The sequence below is a fragment of the Teleopsis dalmanni genome, chromosome 1 (genome assembly GCF_002237135.1).
Source record: "Teleopsis dalmanni isolate 2A chromosome 1, ASM223713v2, whole genome shotgun sequence".
Lineage (NCBI taxonomy): Eukaryota > Metazoa > Arthropoda > Insecta > Diptera > Diopsidae > Teleopsis > Teleopsis dalmanni.
The window spans coordinates 6,541,623-6,559,377 of NC_051846.1; the positions used below are offsets into that span (position 1 = coordinate 6,541,623).

Below are 17,755 nucleotides of genomic sequence, written 5' to 3' on the forward strand. Positions count from 1 at the left end.
CAATTAGCTTTCAAGGAGAGTGCGTTAATCCATAATTTAATTATCACATTCAGTACTTGTGCTGACATTGCCATCCGAACTTTCATGTGTCACCCATAATATTATTCAATTGAAATAAAAATTTTGAGAGTATGTTTCGAAACAATTTTTAATTTACTTATAATATAGTATAAAATAGAAATTTTCCTTACCAGAGAAATTATAGCCAGGTATTGCTGGCTGGCCAACAATATGCATGGACCTAATAAATCCATGGCGATATCATTTCATTTGAATTCTGTAGTTGTCTCTAATTAACAATAACAAATTCTTCTGTAAATTATTATTACAACAAACGACAAGAGTCACGTAAAATCGAATCAAAGATCACAAGAATATAATTATTTGATGAAGGCAATCAAAACAACTTCAAGGCTTCAATCAATATTAATAACATACATGTGAACTATGCTCCAATTTAGACAATATAATAGAAGATTTATAAATGAATTAACACTAAATAAAATCATATTATATGGAATTTTAATTTAAACAATGTATATTATTTAAATAATATAATTTATCAACACTTAACATTTTTTGCTATAGAATCTTAATAGAATCATTTAATCACGGGAGTTCTAAAATCATTAACACTAAATTAATAAAATTTTGAAACAATTAAGAAATTTTACTTAACTAATTACTAATTAACACTTTTAATTAATTGACTTTAAGGTTCATTACTGCAAACTGTAGTATGTTTTAATAATAGGTGCTAAATAATGTGTTCCATACCTATATACTATACCATATAATTAACAAACTATTAAGATTTTTATTTAAATGTTAAACTAAATGTAATAAAAACCTATAAGTAAATAAACATATTTTTTGATCAATATACACAATATATTACCCAATGGCTTTCTTAAATAAATTAGCATAAATAAATCAAATACCACTCTTAATTTACTACAACGAACTTATAACAAAACCATACCATCCCAAAGCATACCATAATACACCATGACATGCAATATCACGCTATGCAATACTACGTCAATTAATACCAAACCTTACAATACCACACCATATAATACCGCATCATGGAATACCACACTAGATAATACCACGTAATGCAATAACATATCATGTAATGCCACGTAATGCAATACCACGCTATGTAATGCCTTACCTTATCCTCAACTCATCCCCACAAGGTCACAAAATAACATAAAAATCCACATCTTAACATACAACACAACACCATTTTGTATAAATGACCAAAATGTGTGTCCCAATTGCACATCTACTCCTCTTGACATCGCCCAAATGCACACTGAAATTTTAGGTCTATATATTTAGGGCCTCGGTCGCATTGAGATGTACGAATCCTTAGACTGGACTTAGTTGAGTTTTAACACGCTCACACACCCTAACACCCTCATACTTTGTCAAGCTCTTACTATATATATCCTCATTTTATATATCCTCAATAATGTATCAATTAAATATAATTATACATATATATAAATATCCTATATATGACCCCAATTTTGTAAGTTTAGTTATGTGTCAATGTACTTACTTCCTGGTTAGTTTGAACTACAAAACAAGAATACCAATTCATATTACACCATATGTACATTAGAATCCGATACCAAAACATTCCATTTAATATAGTGTCATAGGAGTGTAAAATACGTATGTCTTCTAATCCTTTCTATAAGAGACATGATGACGTATTATTGGTACTCCACATAGAAAGTAATTATACCTAATCTAAGAATCTAACTTCTTTTGACTTCTTGCAGTCTAAGCCCTTTTTATTATTTTAATAACAGTTCGGTCTCATTTCTTCTTCCTCTTTAACATCGAACATTTTTATAGAGGGGTTTACTACAGAAATTGTGAATTAATTTTATTTATTTTTAATGCTGTTAAAAAACACTTTTAATTTTTGTTTTCTATTATTATGTTGAGGCTAGTTGAGTCTGTGCACTTGAGCACTTTTATTCTCTATTAACAGCGAGGGTTCTTCATAACCCCTCGTTACACTTTGACCGGATTATTGTTTATCACTTCATCAAACTAAGCAATAATTGACCTCAGATCTGCATAACTCCCCGAGGAGCCGGTCACCGTTCTGAGATTCGATAATGAGAAGTGCTTTTGGATAGCACTTTATCATTAGCTAAGCTAAGTTGAGCAGCAAATGCATGTGTATGTACAGTGAAGTATTGTTTTAAATTTATTTTCTTAGAATACGTTTAATTAAAACTCACAAATATCTACAATATTGTTTCTCGCCGTTTATGAACTTATTGAACTAATACATATACTAGCAAACGAGAATATTAAAAAGATTATTTCTGTGAAAGGTGAAGGATTCACATCATCATTTGAAAACGCATGTGCTCGAATAATATGTTTATCTTTTAGAATACTACTAAATTTTTTTAATATTTATTTAATAATTATTTATTTTAATTTTATTTATTATTATTTATTATTATTATTAAATTATTTATTTATTTTATTTAATAATTATTTAATAATTTTTAATAATTTTTTAATAATTTTTAAAGCTCTAAAGTAAAAGTAAGTATTAATACGGGTTTATTGACGGGTCACTGTAGATTGAATAATCACCTATCGAAGTTAGGAGTTTAATCCAACTCAGACTGCAAATATTGTAAAGAAGAGAGAGAAACTGCATACCATGTGCTTGGAGAGTGCCCGGCACTGATGCACAAGCGAAAGAATCACCTAGGAGGATATTTCATAGTGCTTGGAGAGTGCCCGGCACTGATGCACAAGCGGAAGAAACACCTAGGAGAGTATTTCATGGATCATAAAGATTCAAAACTAGGAAAGGTAGGCTCTATATTGTCTTTCATTAAAGAAATCGGACTTGGAGAAACACTCTAACCAGAGTAAGGGGCACAATAGATCTTTTAAGTCACAGTGTACAATCCCTTCTTTTAATAATAAATAATAAATAAAGTAGAAGTAAATTGCCTCACGTCTGCCTATTACACTGCGTTGACTAAACATATTAGGAAATTATTTTCTGAAGGATCTTAGCTAGCTCCAAGACCTTCCTTAAAGAAGCATTTTAGGTCTTAACTAGTATTCAAAGTAGTTTTTAAACTTCTGAGTTTTTATATTCTAACAAATTAGACCAAAAGGCTTAATTGTATCCCTAGGAACTTCGACACAATTAACTTGATCTAAGAGGGAGGTACTACCAAAAATGTTGAGATACATTGACCTATAAAGAACTCCATGTGTGATGCTGAATTGTGGGTATTTGATTTTTTTTTTTTTTTGATAATTAATTAAATTTTAATTACATTAAAAACAAACTATAAATATTGAAAGTATGCTGTTTCATTTTAAGTACTAACATTGTTATCATAATTTACATTGTAAATCATTTAATAACTTACAAATAAGAAATGCATTAATAATGCCTTCAAGTACCTAAACAAATTCTGTGTTTACTAATGAACTCAACCATTTTACATATTAATTAAGAGAGAATTATTTAACTTCATTACACAATCGTGTAAAAACAAAATCCGCACAAGAGCAGTTTTAGCCGGTAATGCAAACCGAACTCACAACACTGGGATTTTTTCTATTCAAGCAAACAACTGTGACGCTGTGGCTTCTAAGAGGCCAGCTTAAGACTATCACAACATCCATGACATAGAAGATTGTGACGTATTTATGCCTGCTTCCAAGTACACAAACAATTCAAAACAAAAACAAACTCATAAATCGGAGTTGTACTTTTTTTTTACTGAATTATTGCAAAACCTAAACAAAACCGGTAAGAGATAAAAAGATACTCTCGTGAATGTGAGTAAAGTTTTTCCCCGATCTAATATAAGAGGAAGAGAGGAAGATGAAGAAGAAAGTGCGCTAAGCCAGCTAACCTCGTTTGCTTCAAAATTATAAACGTGAGTTCAAGTTGAGCTCGACGCACCTCACGTGAGCTTTCAGTGAGATACTTTTTGATTCAGATAAAATAATTTATGCAATTTTTGTTTGTTTATTATTCTTAATATATTGTCATATGTTTATATCGTTTTTGTCTTTGTTTTTGTTTTTGTTTTTATATATAATTCTTTGAATTTCATTTTAATTTGCGTAAATTATTTATTATATGCGAGACAGAATGACGTAAAATAATCTGAGCTTAGTGTGGCGCTTCAATGCAAAGTGGAAGATTTTTGTTAATTACAAATACAAAACTTTATACTTAATTAATTTTAATTAAATTCAAAATATTTTCAAGCAAAGTTGATCAATTAAAAAATGTTTTATTACAGTTAAGTACATTTTGACTCAGATTGTTTTTAAAAATGATGAGATTTTTTCAACTCTGAATTCATCAGAACTCGATTAATTGCTGATCTAAAATAATATATCTAATATAGGTGATAAAAATACGACGAACTTTATAGGGAGTATAAAATCATTTAAAGATATAGATTCAGATGAAGCGTTTTCCATATATGGAAAGCCAGTGGTACCTATTTTTATTTTGCAGATTTCAGAATGATGTTGGAAACAACTTCGATAGAAAAGGAGAAGAGAATGTATGCTAACCCTAATGAATTCGTATTCAACAAATAAAAAATCCTCCAGCATTATATGAACATAGGTATGACTTTAAAGCAGGCAGTTGGAGTCAGCTCCTATTGTGTGACATCTATAGGGCCATGTTATGCAGAGTGTCTCGGGCACGGCATAAGTACAATTGTTTTTGTTTTCAATGCAAATTTTAAATTTGAGAGTGAGAGAAAAAACAATATGGCCGTTCGAACTCCGGCATGAGAGCCGGCGTATTTGTGCCCAGGCACTAAGACAAAACAGTGTTGTTTAGTAATAAATTTCAAAATTTGCGCCTTTTAGGAGCAAACTACTACAATTCTAGTACGTTTTGGAGAAAAAATGGCAGTAAGCAACACAGCATTTTTTTTACAAATCGCTAATAATATAATTATTACACTTTCCGATTTTAAAGAAACGCGTAAGTACTGTTAACAATTATTATAAGATAATATTATAATAAACTAACATTATTACAGCCTCTATGAGTTTTTTCATGCGAGTTATTTTTGGTGGCAAATTGAAAGTGAGCATATCTAAATTTCCTTTTAAATTTAGGCACAACCAAGAAGTAGTAAAAATACAAAATTGGCAATACTGATGTGACACTCTGCATAACATGCATTTTCGGCATAGCCCGAAAGAGCGTAATTTGCCGTGCCCGAGACACTCTGCATAACATGGCCTATAGTCCAATACATGGTAAAAATAAAGCTAACAGTAAATTTTGATAACGTCAACATGAGAGATAAAGAAAAAATTAACTCTTAGTGATTAGCCATAAAAAAAAGCCATTAACCGAGCAATGAATAAGAAGAGGACAGCGATAGCATTGACGCTAACAACTTGGCACTGTTACAATACCTCATATTTATATTTATTCATATATATTATTTAGACATAATTATTAAGTATTGATATAAACAACGCAATTTTTCAGGTATAAATAGTCCTAATTATTTTTTTATGTTTTTTTTTTTATATAAGCCTAACAAAATGTCCAGTTCTTCCAGAGTTGCCATCAAAAGTAGAGTTTATTTTATGTTGTTCTTTTGCTATATGCTTATAAAACACAATACTTTGTATTACAATATTCGTAAGTTTCGTTTATACTATCGCAAATAACTCTACAAATAAGCAGCTAATTATAGCTGTCATGTTTTATACAAACTCCAAATAAAAATATGCTAATAATGTCCGAAAACTGTTAGTGTAAACATAGTCTGTTTATGTTTAGATTGGAAACTCACTTAAGTAAAAACAATAACAATTCATAGCTTATTATTTTAAAATAATAATAATAATAGAATAAAAATATTTTTCATTTAAATAAATTAAATTTAAATAATGTCCAAAAACTGTTAGTGTAAACATAGTCTGTTTAGGTTTAGATTGGAAACTCACTTAAGCAAAAACAATAACAATTCATAGCTTATTATTTTAAAATAATAATTATAATAGAATAAAAATATTTTTCATTTTAATAAATTAAATTTAAATAATGTCCGAAAACTGTTAGTGTAAACATAGTCTGTTTAGGTTTAGATTGGAAACTCACTTAAGCAAAAACAATAACAATTTATAGCTTATTATTTCATAATAATAATAATAATAGAATAAAAATATTTTTCATTTAAATAAATTAAATTTAAATTATTTATGACTTACCAAACTAATATTGCTTAAAAATTTACTGAATCCACTCTGCCGAATTCAGAGTTTACGGTATAATCTTCAACTTCTCGAGTTGGCAGTTTAATAATAAAATATAACGAAATGGCGTTTTAAATAGCCGCATATATGCCATAGGCAGCAATTTTAGAGAGTTGTCCTTAGGCGATAAGTATGTGGCGGTCTCCCGTAGAAGAAATCTAAAATACTGAAATAGCTCAAAGTTTTTATCAAATTTAAAAATTTTTTAAAAAAATTTATCAAATTTTTTTTTATTGATATTTATTAAATTAATTTTAATTATTTAAATCCTATGTACTTACTGTAGCTATCTATATATATATAGTCTATTTTTAGTTTTACTGAATGAAAATCGTTTTATTATCCTTGTAGATTAATGTATTTAAACCGCACGTGCGTCTATTTTCATAATTTCAAATTAAAATAATTATTTATCTAATTGAATTGATTTTATAAAATGTAAAATTTTTAAGTATATAAATACTCTCACTAATTATACGTGGTTAATTTACTTTGAAATATTTCACAAAAATACTATATAAATACATAGACACGTATTTTTAAGGAAAAGTGCCCGGTTTGGGAAATTGCAATTACGTGGCTCACTGTCTCGCTCTCTCCTTCGCGTTTAATTAAACTCCATTAATCCGGTGCCAAGTTCAAATTTTTCACGGTAATTATTTTTAATTTTTTATCGATGTATCACCACTTAAATTCAACTTGCACGGGTTATTATTTAATTAAAGAAATTTATTAATTAATTACAAATTGTCAAGTTATTTTTATTTCATCAACAATTCAAATCTCTTAGTGACTTCCGCTTTCTCTTTTTTTTTTCTTTTGTAGATGAGAAAATATTTTTCTCTATTTTTAAATAACGGATATTGCTAATATTTTAAAACAATATTTTCTCTTATTATTATTTTTTTTTTGTTTTTGTAATTGGAATGAAACTGTCTTTTCGTAGTAGTTGCACTTATTATTACACTTAACTTTTCGCAAATTAAAAAACAATAACAATTGCATATATTTTGAAATATTTTCATATATTTTATTTTTGCCCTTTACTTCCTTATTGCGTTTGTTAGAAGAAAATAAATACCAAAAATTAATTCAACAAATTCAATTGTATAATTGTATAACGCAAAATATAAAAACAACAATAAACAATTAAAACTAAAACGAAATTGAAAAATTCAGTTGAGCCAAAAACATCGCAACACCGAATAGCACGGACACAAACCACAAATAGCAACAAATTTATTACAATTTTGTGTACACACAAATTTGACAGTCAGCTGGCAAACGTTTTCATCGCCAACATAGAACACAACAAATAGAAGCAGAAGAAGAAAAAATCTGGGAAAATTTTATTTATAAAAAAGTTGATTGCAATTTCAATTGAAAAAATAAAATGAGTTTGCCGGTAATTATTGCGGGCATACAAAGCACTGCAGGCGCTGTGCCAGTGCGAAATGAGAAAGGTTATTACGAAATGCGCGCAAGTTCAAGTGCAGTGCCAACGCTAATTTATATTCTATTTATGTTTTAGGTGAGATTTCTATGCAAAAAGTAAAAGTGCAACGGTACGTATCAGGCAAGCGTCCAGATTATGCACGAAATGATTCTAGCAGCGATGAGAGTGACTTGGAAGACTTCATCGATCATCGGAAGCGCACAACTGCCGCAATTGCGCAGCAGGAGCGTCGCTTAAGGCGTGAAGAGGAAATTGCACTTCAGCGAGCAGCCGATGAAGATGATGATGCTGAATTTGATGATCCACGTTTAAGGCGACTACGTGCACGTCCCGTAGAACAAGATGATGTAGAGCTGGAACGGAAAGATCGTCATCGACATGTACATGAGCCAGAATTTGTTGAAACAGAATCAGAGGAAAGCGAGAATGAACCCAACCGCACTATTGAAGCATCGACAAATAAAATCACATTAGCTTCAGAGTCTGACTCTGATTCAGAATTAAGTGAAACTGAATTGGAGAAGAGACGTATGAAACTACGTCAACGCATGTTGCAGCAACAAAAAGAAGAAGAGGTGAACTATTTTGCTTAAATAAAATAAAAAAAAACAAAAAAAAAATTTAATAATCTAACTATATTTCAGATTTTACAAAAAGAAGAAGAAAACAAATCAGAATCATCAGATAGCGAGAGTTCAGATTATGAGGAGGAAACTGAAAGTGAGGAAGACAATGAACCACGTCTAAAACCACTTTTTGTACGTAAACGCGACAGAGCTACAATACAGGAGAAGGAACGTGAGGCACAGAAACAAAAACAACTCGAAACTGAAGCTAAGAAATCTGCTAAGGAAAGACGCAGACATACCCTACGTATGGTCGAAGATAGTGTCAAAAAGGATTTGGAAAAGGTGAAAGTAAGTGCAAATTTGGTAATTAGCATTGGTTGCTTCTAGAGCATATCCTGCTCATACACTTAAAGGATGTTTTGTTAGGAATTTATTTAAAACTAAAGTACTATGATTGAGGCTAAGTTGAGTTGAACCGGTTTTCATCAAATCGAAACGTTTACACCATTGTGTCTGGCGCGTAGGTACAAGTCATAAAAAAAATTTTATCTTATTAAATAGCTAATATACTTTACTAATGAATACACGCATATTATTATTCGATTCATTTCGGCCCCCTCCAATACACTGTCCATCTGCAAAATAGTGGCTTTGGGTCTACAGTAATATCATTTCTGGTTGATGCAGCTGTATCTACATTAAGGGCTACAAATGACACTCGTAGACCTTAGATTTCTTTTTAATAGAAGTTGGAGACACGGTTGATGGAGTCGTAGTCCCATTTAGAGTTGTGTATCTACCTTAGAAGTACTACTATTGTCTAATACTCCCAGTGCGGCTAATAGAAAATTTTTATATACTTTATGAATTTAGGAATAGATGGTTACTAGTCTATATTATTGATTTTTTACGTCCATTTTGACGAAAGAATCTAAATTCTTAAACCATTCTTTTCAATAAAGGGTTTTTAGTATTCGAAGAGTAGTAAAATTGTAACAACAAATATTTTTTTATTATTTTTTAATTAATTGAATTTTTGACTGACTGTACAGCTGTTTTGTGTGTTACCAAATTTAAAATGCTTTAATAATAGAATTTTAAATAAATTGCGGATGATGAGCAGGAAGCCTAGCTTTTAACTTATATTCTTTGAAATATATTTGTCCAAATATTTTGATTCCGGACAGTAAAAATTCAATATCGTATTCAATGGGTTTATGTATATAATTTTATTTTAGCCTGACACCGCAGAGGCCAGAATCGATGATGTATGCACTGATGATGAGAATGATGAAGTGGAGTATGAAGCCTGGAAATTGCGTGAATTGAAACGCATGAAACGTGATCGCGAAGAAAGAGAAAAGTATGAATTGTGGAAGAAATTATTTATTTCAAATTAAATACCATTTTTTTTAGTGCCGAACGTGACAAGCTTGAAATTGATCGTTTGCGTAACCTAACTGAGGAAGAACGTCGACAGGAAATGCGCACAAATCCAAAATTAATCACTAACAAAGCCAGCAAAGGCAAATATAAGTTCTTACAGAAATATTATCATCGTGGTGCCTTCTACCTGGACGAGGAAGAAGATGTACTTAAACGTGATTTCGCACAAGCTACACTGGAAGATCACTTTGACAAGACAATTTTGCCTAAAGTGATGCAGGTTAAGAATTTTGGACGTTGCGGACGTACCAAATATACGCATTTAGTAGATCAGGACACAACCAAATTTGATTCTCCCTGGTATGCCGAGACAACAAATAATATTAAATTCCATAATGAAAAAGCTGGTGGCATGAAGCAGCATTTTGATAGGCCATCGCTGTCAAAACGTAAGAAAATGGAATAATTAATACATTGCCTAACTGATACATTTATTTGGTTAAGTATAAATACTCCTAACTTTTCACTATATTAACATTTACATACATATATATATTACTTATAAATATAATTCCTTTTCGTATGAATAAATTTTAATTTCAATTTATTAAAATATTTGTTTTTATTCAAAATATCATGCCAAGATATTCCCTTGCAACCGGATGCGACTTGAAATATTGCTTGAACTTACAAGCATACTTATTTCGTTCCTCTCTTTCCTTCAATTCGTCAAAGGTCTTGGCGAGATACACGTAAATATCCAAAACTTTTGCATGTGCCTCCAGTTTCTTAAACTGTTCAATTGCGTTCTCCAACATCGGTATGGATTTCAGAAGACCTATAATCTTCATACCCTTGCTATCTGCTGCTGCCACCAAGCACTTAACAAATATAAAATCGGTCTTGGCGCGATCATAGATGCCGCCATTAATACAGATGATTTCCATGCAATTCTTAATTGCTTGGAAAGCTTTCTGTATCAAACCCATTCTGAGCAGCACTTGCGCTAGCACCATATCAACCATTGCATGTTCATACTCCAGATACGCCGAGGCAGCTAACACCGAGGCACGCATAAGCAGTTCTATAGTTTGTGATGACATGCAATCCACTGAGATGGCCTTCAGGACCAGCACACGTATGTTTGTTAAAATGTCCAAATTACTCGTTTCCAGCAGTTTGTGCAGTAGGCGACGTGCCACATTAAAATAACGTTTTGCCACCAATACAGTGGCGCGCTGCAGATTGCCGTCATTTTTGTCCAGCAAATAAAGTTGACAGCAAGCTTTTAATGCTTCCTGCCAACGACAACGATAGATGCATTGCTGTATTTTTATATGGCATTCACTAATCATCCATTGAGCTGCGTGCGGATAGCGTGGAAAACGTTTGCGCGCATTATGCAACACCACAGCACTTAAGTGGTGTTCTCCTTGTATGTTCAACCAAAGTGCCAGGCTTGATAGAACCTTACAGACACTCTCCGAATTGCTCACATCACCAAATACCCAGGTTTTCTTTAAGTTGAGCAGCAACTGCGCATACATAGCAGACATTTCGTAGCGTCCATATAGACACCAAAGTGCTGAACGCAGTGCTAACGAATCGGAAACATGTTCCAAAATGTAATTTTTACTATTAAGTTCATCACTCTTCAAGAGTAGTTCGAAGAGATCCAGAGGCATGTAACCACACTGTGCTCCAAATTTAACTACGAATTGTATGGCCAAGGAAAGAGATTGCATTAAGCCGGGATCTTGTATGTCAGGTAAACTCTTCTCGAAGGGATACATTCGATGGCTGTTTAGTAGGCAATACCAAGCATTTGCAAGATCCAAACAACGTTTATCACCACACTCCTGTGCCAGCATAATACATTCACGTAGTGCACTTAAAGCTTCGCGTTTATGATCGAAGCTGGCGTGTAGGACGGCGAGATTAATGCTGAAATACTGAAAACCCTAGAGTACAAAAAATATAATATTTAATATAGAATCCAATTAAATTTAAAAAATTGTGTGTGTCCACTACGCATACCTTCTGCTCATATTGATTCGTCATTTGTAAGGGACTGCGATCGAAGGAACGATGTAGTGCATCCATAGCACCAAAGAAATCACGCAATCTCAACTGATTCATGTAGCCCAAAAAGTATGCTTTGGAGTTCAATGGATTATCTTGCACGATTTCACCCAGTTTGGTTTGCAGTTCTATGGGTGGCAAAGCGCGTAGCTCATTACTTTCCAATAGATTACACTGTTGAGTAACAAAGAGATCAGCCTGTTTGGGTGACCACTTGCTATGTGGATTGCGATCTTGATGTACAGTGTCAGTGTCTAAGGCGCACTCATCGATAGTAGCTTCAGCATTTGTAGTTTTATTATTAGAATTAGTTGTACTCTCCGCAATATTCATTTGCCCAGCAGCTTTACGTGGACCAATAGCTAAACTCCGTATTCCTAAAAATAAATTAATTACAATAATTATAAGCTTAGTATAAAACATAATTGAAAGTTAAGAAAACCTTTTTCATAATAGATGCAAATATTTTTGTAGAGTGCCATCATCTCTGGGAATGACATACGCTCCATAACAACACCTACTCTGCGTATGTACAAGCCAACTATGCTGAATTGACAGACGCCAACTTCCTCTGCAAGCATTTTCTCTATATTCTGCAGCTCAGCAAAATCAAAGAGCACTTCTATGCCGTTCGAGAATAATTCAGCCATGCTCTTCTCGAAGCAGTCCAGATGCACGACATCGATTTTGTAACGTGGCGAGGTGAGTAAATTGTGTAGGTCGTTGTATGTCATGTCAGGATATTGTATGAGCTTCAAGAGTAGCATACAAAAATTGCGTCTCGATTGTGGAAGGAATTGATAACCCGAATCGTTGGCAGTACGCTTGGACTAAGCAATAGATTAAGATTATTTTGATTGAGATTACACTTAAATCTATTGCATAACAATACTTACTTTGATATAATTCTGCACCAACATAACGACGGCCACTTTGTGTGGTGTTGGAGTTTCAATTCTTGGTGGTGGCACAGATGGTCCACGCGGATCCAAAGCATCCAGCTCTTCAAAGTGGCTCATTTTGTAATTCCAAATTAATATCCTTTAGATTCTGTTACTTTTATTAATAAGTTTTTAGTTACATTTGTTATTTTATATTGTAAACAAATCAAACCGGCCTTCGACAAAACAAAATTTTCAAAATAAACCAACCAAATGAAGTTCGAACGCATAGGGCGTACCAATAATTTTTTACCACATCACATACATATTCCAAAGTGGTACGGTACGATATAATATTTTACGATATGCGGTACTTACGGTATATAGGAATATCGCTTTTATAATGAAAATATTTGCAATTTTCTACTAAATAATTATATATATATGAATTATATATAGAATTATATATATATGTCTATAGTTAGTTTAATTAAAAAAGTATATATATGCATATATTGGAAAAATAATCAAATCGAAATGAGACTTTATAATATAATTAATAACGCTTTATTGGTAATAACATATCATATATGTTTTATTTTTTTTTATCAAAAATATAAGCGATTATGGACGTGTGCGAGTTAGGCTAAGTTGCGTTCTAAATAAGTGAAATTCTAAGATGAGCCGATAATGTAGTGATGTGTCGATACGTGTTGATAAATGGCTAAATGTGTGCAGTGCAAAAAAATCCCAAAAAATCTCCTATTTGGTTTAGCATCAACTTAGCCTAACTCGCACACGACCTATATATTAGATTTTTTAGTAACATTTCACGCTGATTGTATTCTTAACGAAACATATGAACAAAAGTTTAAGGTAGCATATATGTATTTTTATATTTAAATCAATTAAGTTCTGTTTTATTAGCTAATAATATAAATTTTATTTGATTAAATTCACTAATGAAATTAATTAACCATAGAGCTTTCATGCTGTTTAATTTAATTATAAATAAATCAAGAGAAATTTCACCAAAGATGTCGAATACAACATTGCAAAAAATATGTTTCTTAAATAAATATTAGAAATAATTTCAAGACCGCTAATGATGAGTATTTGGCAATACTCAAAACAATAGTATGGTCAGCCAAAGATACAATCGAAATAATATAATAAAATGTTTGCTGTTGTAGTTCACTACTTTTCGAAATCTCTCTAATAAAATAAAATAGTTTCTATTAAGTAAAATAGTCACTACTGTCATAACTGACATTTCTAAGAAAATACAATCGTTTGATACAGCTCTTTCACATGCTTAAATCAAATATTAACATTAGGGCCATGTTATGCAGAGTGTCTCGGGTACGGCATGAGTACAATTGTTGTTGTTTTCAATGTAAATTTTAAATTTGAGAATGAGAAAAAATACAATATGGCCGTTCAAACTCCGGCATGAGAGCCGGCGTATTTGTGCCCCGGCACTAAGGCAAAACAGTGTTGTTTAGTAATAGATTTTAAAATTTGCGCCTTTTAGGAGCAAACTACTACAATTCTAATACGCTTTGGAGAAAAAATGGCAGTAAGCAACACAGCCCTTTTTTATAAATCGCTAATAATATAATTATTACACTTTCCTGTTTTAAAGAAAGGCGTAAATACTGTTAAGTACTGTTCATAATTATTGTAAGATAATGTAATAATAAATTAACATTATTACAGCCTCTATGAGTTTTTTCTTACTAGTTATTTTTGATGGAAAATTGAAATTGAGCCTATCTAAATTTCCTTTTAAATTTAGGCACAACCAAAAAGTATCAAAACATTGTAAAAATACAAAATTGGCAATACTGATGTGACACTCTGCATAACATGCATTTTCGGCATAGCTCGAAAGAGCGTAATTTGCCGTGCCCGAGACACTCTGCATAACATGGCCCTTAATAGTTTTAGCTGCAGTATAAACATGTCAGTACTCACTTATCGTAAGTGAAAGCAGGGTATGAATACCGTTTGAAATAATTTGGTAGCACTGTCGCATACTGTCAGAATCTCAAATTTTGTTTGTCCCACTACTTCCCGGCAGGTTTATTTTGTTTGTCGTATAAGTGAAGTAAAAATGAATAATTCTCTGAACGTTGTGGTAAAATCATTTAACTTTACACCAATACACTAAAAGAAAATAATGGTATTCAAATAATCTGCTCCACAGGCTTTATCCATGTTAACAGACAGAAGCAGCGATTTGCGACGGTTGCAAGATGAAAAAGAGATCAATGAAATATTGGATGTTATTTTTGCCAGCTCCAGTTCAAGTTCTTCAGAGGAATCCGATTTTGAACAAGATATCGAAAAAAACAGCTTTGAAATCACAATTGCGGATATGAGCGATGAGGAGTTTAAACGCCAATTTAAAATTGAACGAAAAACGGCGGAAAAAATCATATGTAATTACGTGCGCACATAAACAAATTAAATATATAATAATAATAATATACTTTTCAGCGAGATTTTCACAATCTAAGTTTTTGCCCAATCAGATAAATGGTGGAAGAAATCGCATCGGTGATAGAAAGTCAGTGTTTATGTATGTCTGGTATGTTATTAGCACGGTGAGTTATAGAGAATTATCAGGCTTGTTTGGTGTATCTGCCTCGGTCGCATGGTGTACCGTTCGTTCTGTTACAGAATTCCTAATTTCAATAAGTCACGAATTTGTGAATTGGCCTCGAGGAAAGGCTGCACTTGAGTCTATGGAAAAGTTTCAAAATATACAAAACATACCAGGCGTGATTGGTGCAATAGATGTTATCTACATTCCTATCAGAGCTCCAAAGTTGCATAAAGGAGATTATTTAAATCATAAAAATAAATATAGTATCGCATTGCAAGCTGTTGTAGATGCCGATAAAAAGTTTATCGATATTACTTGCGGAGAGCCGGGATGTTTACGTGGCCAGGGTGTTTTAGAAAAATCTAACTTAGATAAACGTGCAAAGGAGCATTATGATGAATTATTTCCTAATTCATCTTTTGTTATAGGAGATTCTGCTTATTCGAGTACAAATTGGCTTGTGCCACCATTCAAGAACAACGAGCTTTTAAGTGTGTCTCACAAAAAATTCAATGAAAAACATTCACAGACACGCATTGTAGTGGAGAATGCATTCGAGTTGCTTAAAACTCGCTTCCAAAGACTATCCAAATTCACGGAACAAACTAATTTGCCTGTAATAACCAACATAGTGGCTAGCACTTGTGTTTTGCATAATATTTGCTTATCTATGAATGATTTTTGGGAACCCACTGAGGTGAATTGCTCCAAAGAAAATGATGAAAGTGATGAAGACTGTGAGGAAGAACAGGAAGAGTTCGAAGAACAGGAAAATGAATTGAAGAATTCAATCAATCGGAGAGATCAACTTTTTAAATATTTAAAGAAAGAAAAAATTATTTAATTTATTTTTAACAAAAAAGATATTCATAATAATTTCTGTTTATATAAATAATTATTTAATAACATGTAGCCTTAGTCTTAAGATGTAAGCTCGATTAGCTGTGTAAACATTTTATAAGTTAAATTAAATATTGTAATTATAATTACAATTTTATACATTTTGTTATAGAATTAATTATTTTGCAATGTCAATAAAGAATATATTTCAGTAGAAATATATTGTCGGGAAGACAAACAATAAACATTCTTGAAACTTATACTGTTGGGATCTTTTATTTTACATTTTTAATATTGAGAAATCAGAGTGGCTGAAGAAAAGTCAAGTAAATATTCTTTTTACCATGAAACATATAAAACATAATATAGCGATTCTATGTGGACAGATCGGCATTAGTCAAGGAAAGTTTAGCCAGTATGAACGCCTAGATTGACTGTAAGACCCTTTTGCTCCTTATCTTACATTAAATTCTTGCATCATACGGAATTGAATTGAAGTATTATTTGATTTTAATAGTTAAATACTTTAGTACTTGTGTTCTCTAACTTTAGACACATGCGACAAACCAGATAAAAATAACAAAATTTTATTTTGAACTTGGAAGTTTTTTTGTTGTTGCAACTCAAGATGAACTATACTGCAAAAAACATAAAAGGAAATACAACAAATGCATGGGTTACCATATGGATTAGATAGGGGTAACGGTAACGATTTGGGTTAAAAGATGGATGGGAATTAATTGAAACTAGCTCAGATAGAGGTGGGGAAATCTTGCCAGTTCAGTTGTTTCGAGCCAAAGATCAATCGGGCATAAATTGGTGCGTGCATTAGGAAAGTAGAGTTGCAGTTGAGACACACGTTGGAAATTGACGCAAGTAACTGTTCAGCACATGGCTATACCCTGACCTTAATGACGAGAGAGAGAGAGAGCGAAAGAGCTCTGTAATATTTGTTTTGCTATTTAGTACAAGTGTAAACACTTGTACAATTATCTGTAATTGAGTCCTGCTGACGGTTAAGTTTAAACAGAATATGTGAAATATTAGACAACTAAAAATATATCTTTGTATACATAATAAGAATGAATTTTATCATTCTTTTTATCCAATTCTATCGATATGTTCAGTTTTATTTTTTAAGATAACACTTTATAATCTTTTATTATGATTATTTTAATGATTCATTAACACTTAAAAAATTAAATATCAAAGAAAAACCAAGTTTATAATATTTTTCTAATTGATATTTAAAATTTGGGTATACAGTAACGCTTCCCGAAATTATGAGCTTGATAAATTATATCTAAGAAGATAATAATCATAATGATAATGATCATAATTTTATATAATTTAATATATTTTCTAAGATATCATGATCCCTTAATTTTATTAATGTTAAAATGTTGCTTACAATATGGGAAGCAGTATAAAAATTCGCAGTTGCATTTCCTAAGTGGCTTCAGAAACTATTTTTAAACATCCTCAATTTTTCAAAATGGTTTTAAGAATGGTTTTATTGTTTTTTACTGTTATCTTCAAGAATTTATCAAATCCTTTAAGTGATTCCAGAAACTATTTGCTGATTACTACTGAAGTTAATCAAAATTCTATC

General features: G+C 31.7%; 3 protein-coding genes across 3 annotated transcripts; 2 read left to right on the top strand and 1 right to left on the bottom strand.

Moving 5' to 3' along the window:
* The first annotated feature begins 7,475 nt into the window (after positions 1-7,475).
* Positions 7,476-10,332, top strand: LOC119668289 (microfibrillar-associated protein 1-like). Its single transcript, XM_038077746.1, has 5 exons — positions 7,476-7,781; positions 7,850-8,349; positions 8,419-8,691; positions 9,582-9,706; positions 9,760-10,332. Exons 1-5 carry the CDS (start codon positions 7,712-7,714, stop codon positions 10,193-10,195), a joined length of 1,404 nt encoding a protein of 467 aa, XP_037933674.1. The 5' UTR covers positions 7,476-7,711; the 3' UTR covers positions 10,196-10,332.
* LOC119668290 (anaphase-promoting complex subunit 5-like) lies at positions 10,307-12,923 on the bottom strand. The gene is made up of 4 exons (XM_038077747.1): positions 12,708-12,923; positions 12,254-12,641; positions 11,767-12,188; positions 10,307-11,690 (listed from the first exon to the last, which is right to left on the bottom strand). Exons 1-4 carry the CDS (start codon positions 12,828-12,830, stop codon positions 10,356-10,358), a joined length of 2,268 nt encoding a protein of 755 aa, XP_037933675.1. The 5' UTR covers positions 12,831-12,923; the 3' UTR covers positions 10,307-10,355.
* Positions 12,924-14,655: 1,732 nt separating this feature from the next.
* On the top strand, positions 14,656-16,237 carry LOC119673251 (putative nuclease HARBI1). Its single transcript, XM_038084507.1, has 3 exons — positions 14,656-14,832; positions 14,902-15,136; positions 15,195-16,237. The coding sequence occupies exons 1-3, from the start codon at positions 14,809-14,811 to the stop codon at positions 16,145-16,147; spliced, it is 1,212 nt and encodes a 403-aa protein (XP_037940435.1). The 5' UTR covers positions 14,656-14,808; the 3' UTR covers positions 16,148-16,237.
* The last annotated feature ends 1,518 nt before the right edge of the window (positions 16,238-17,755 follow it).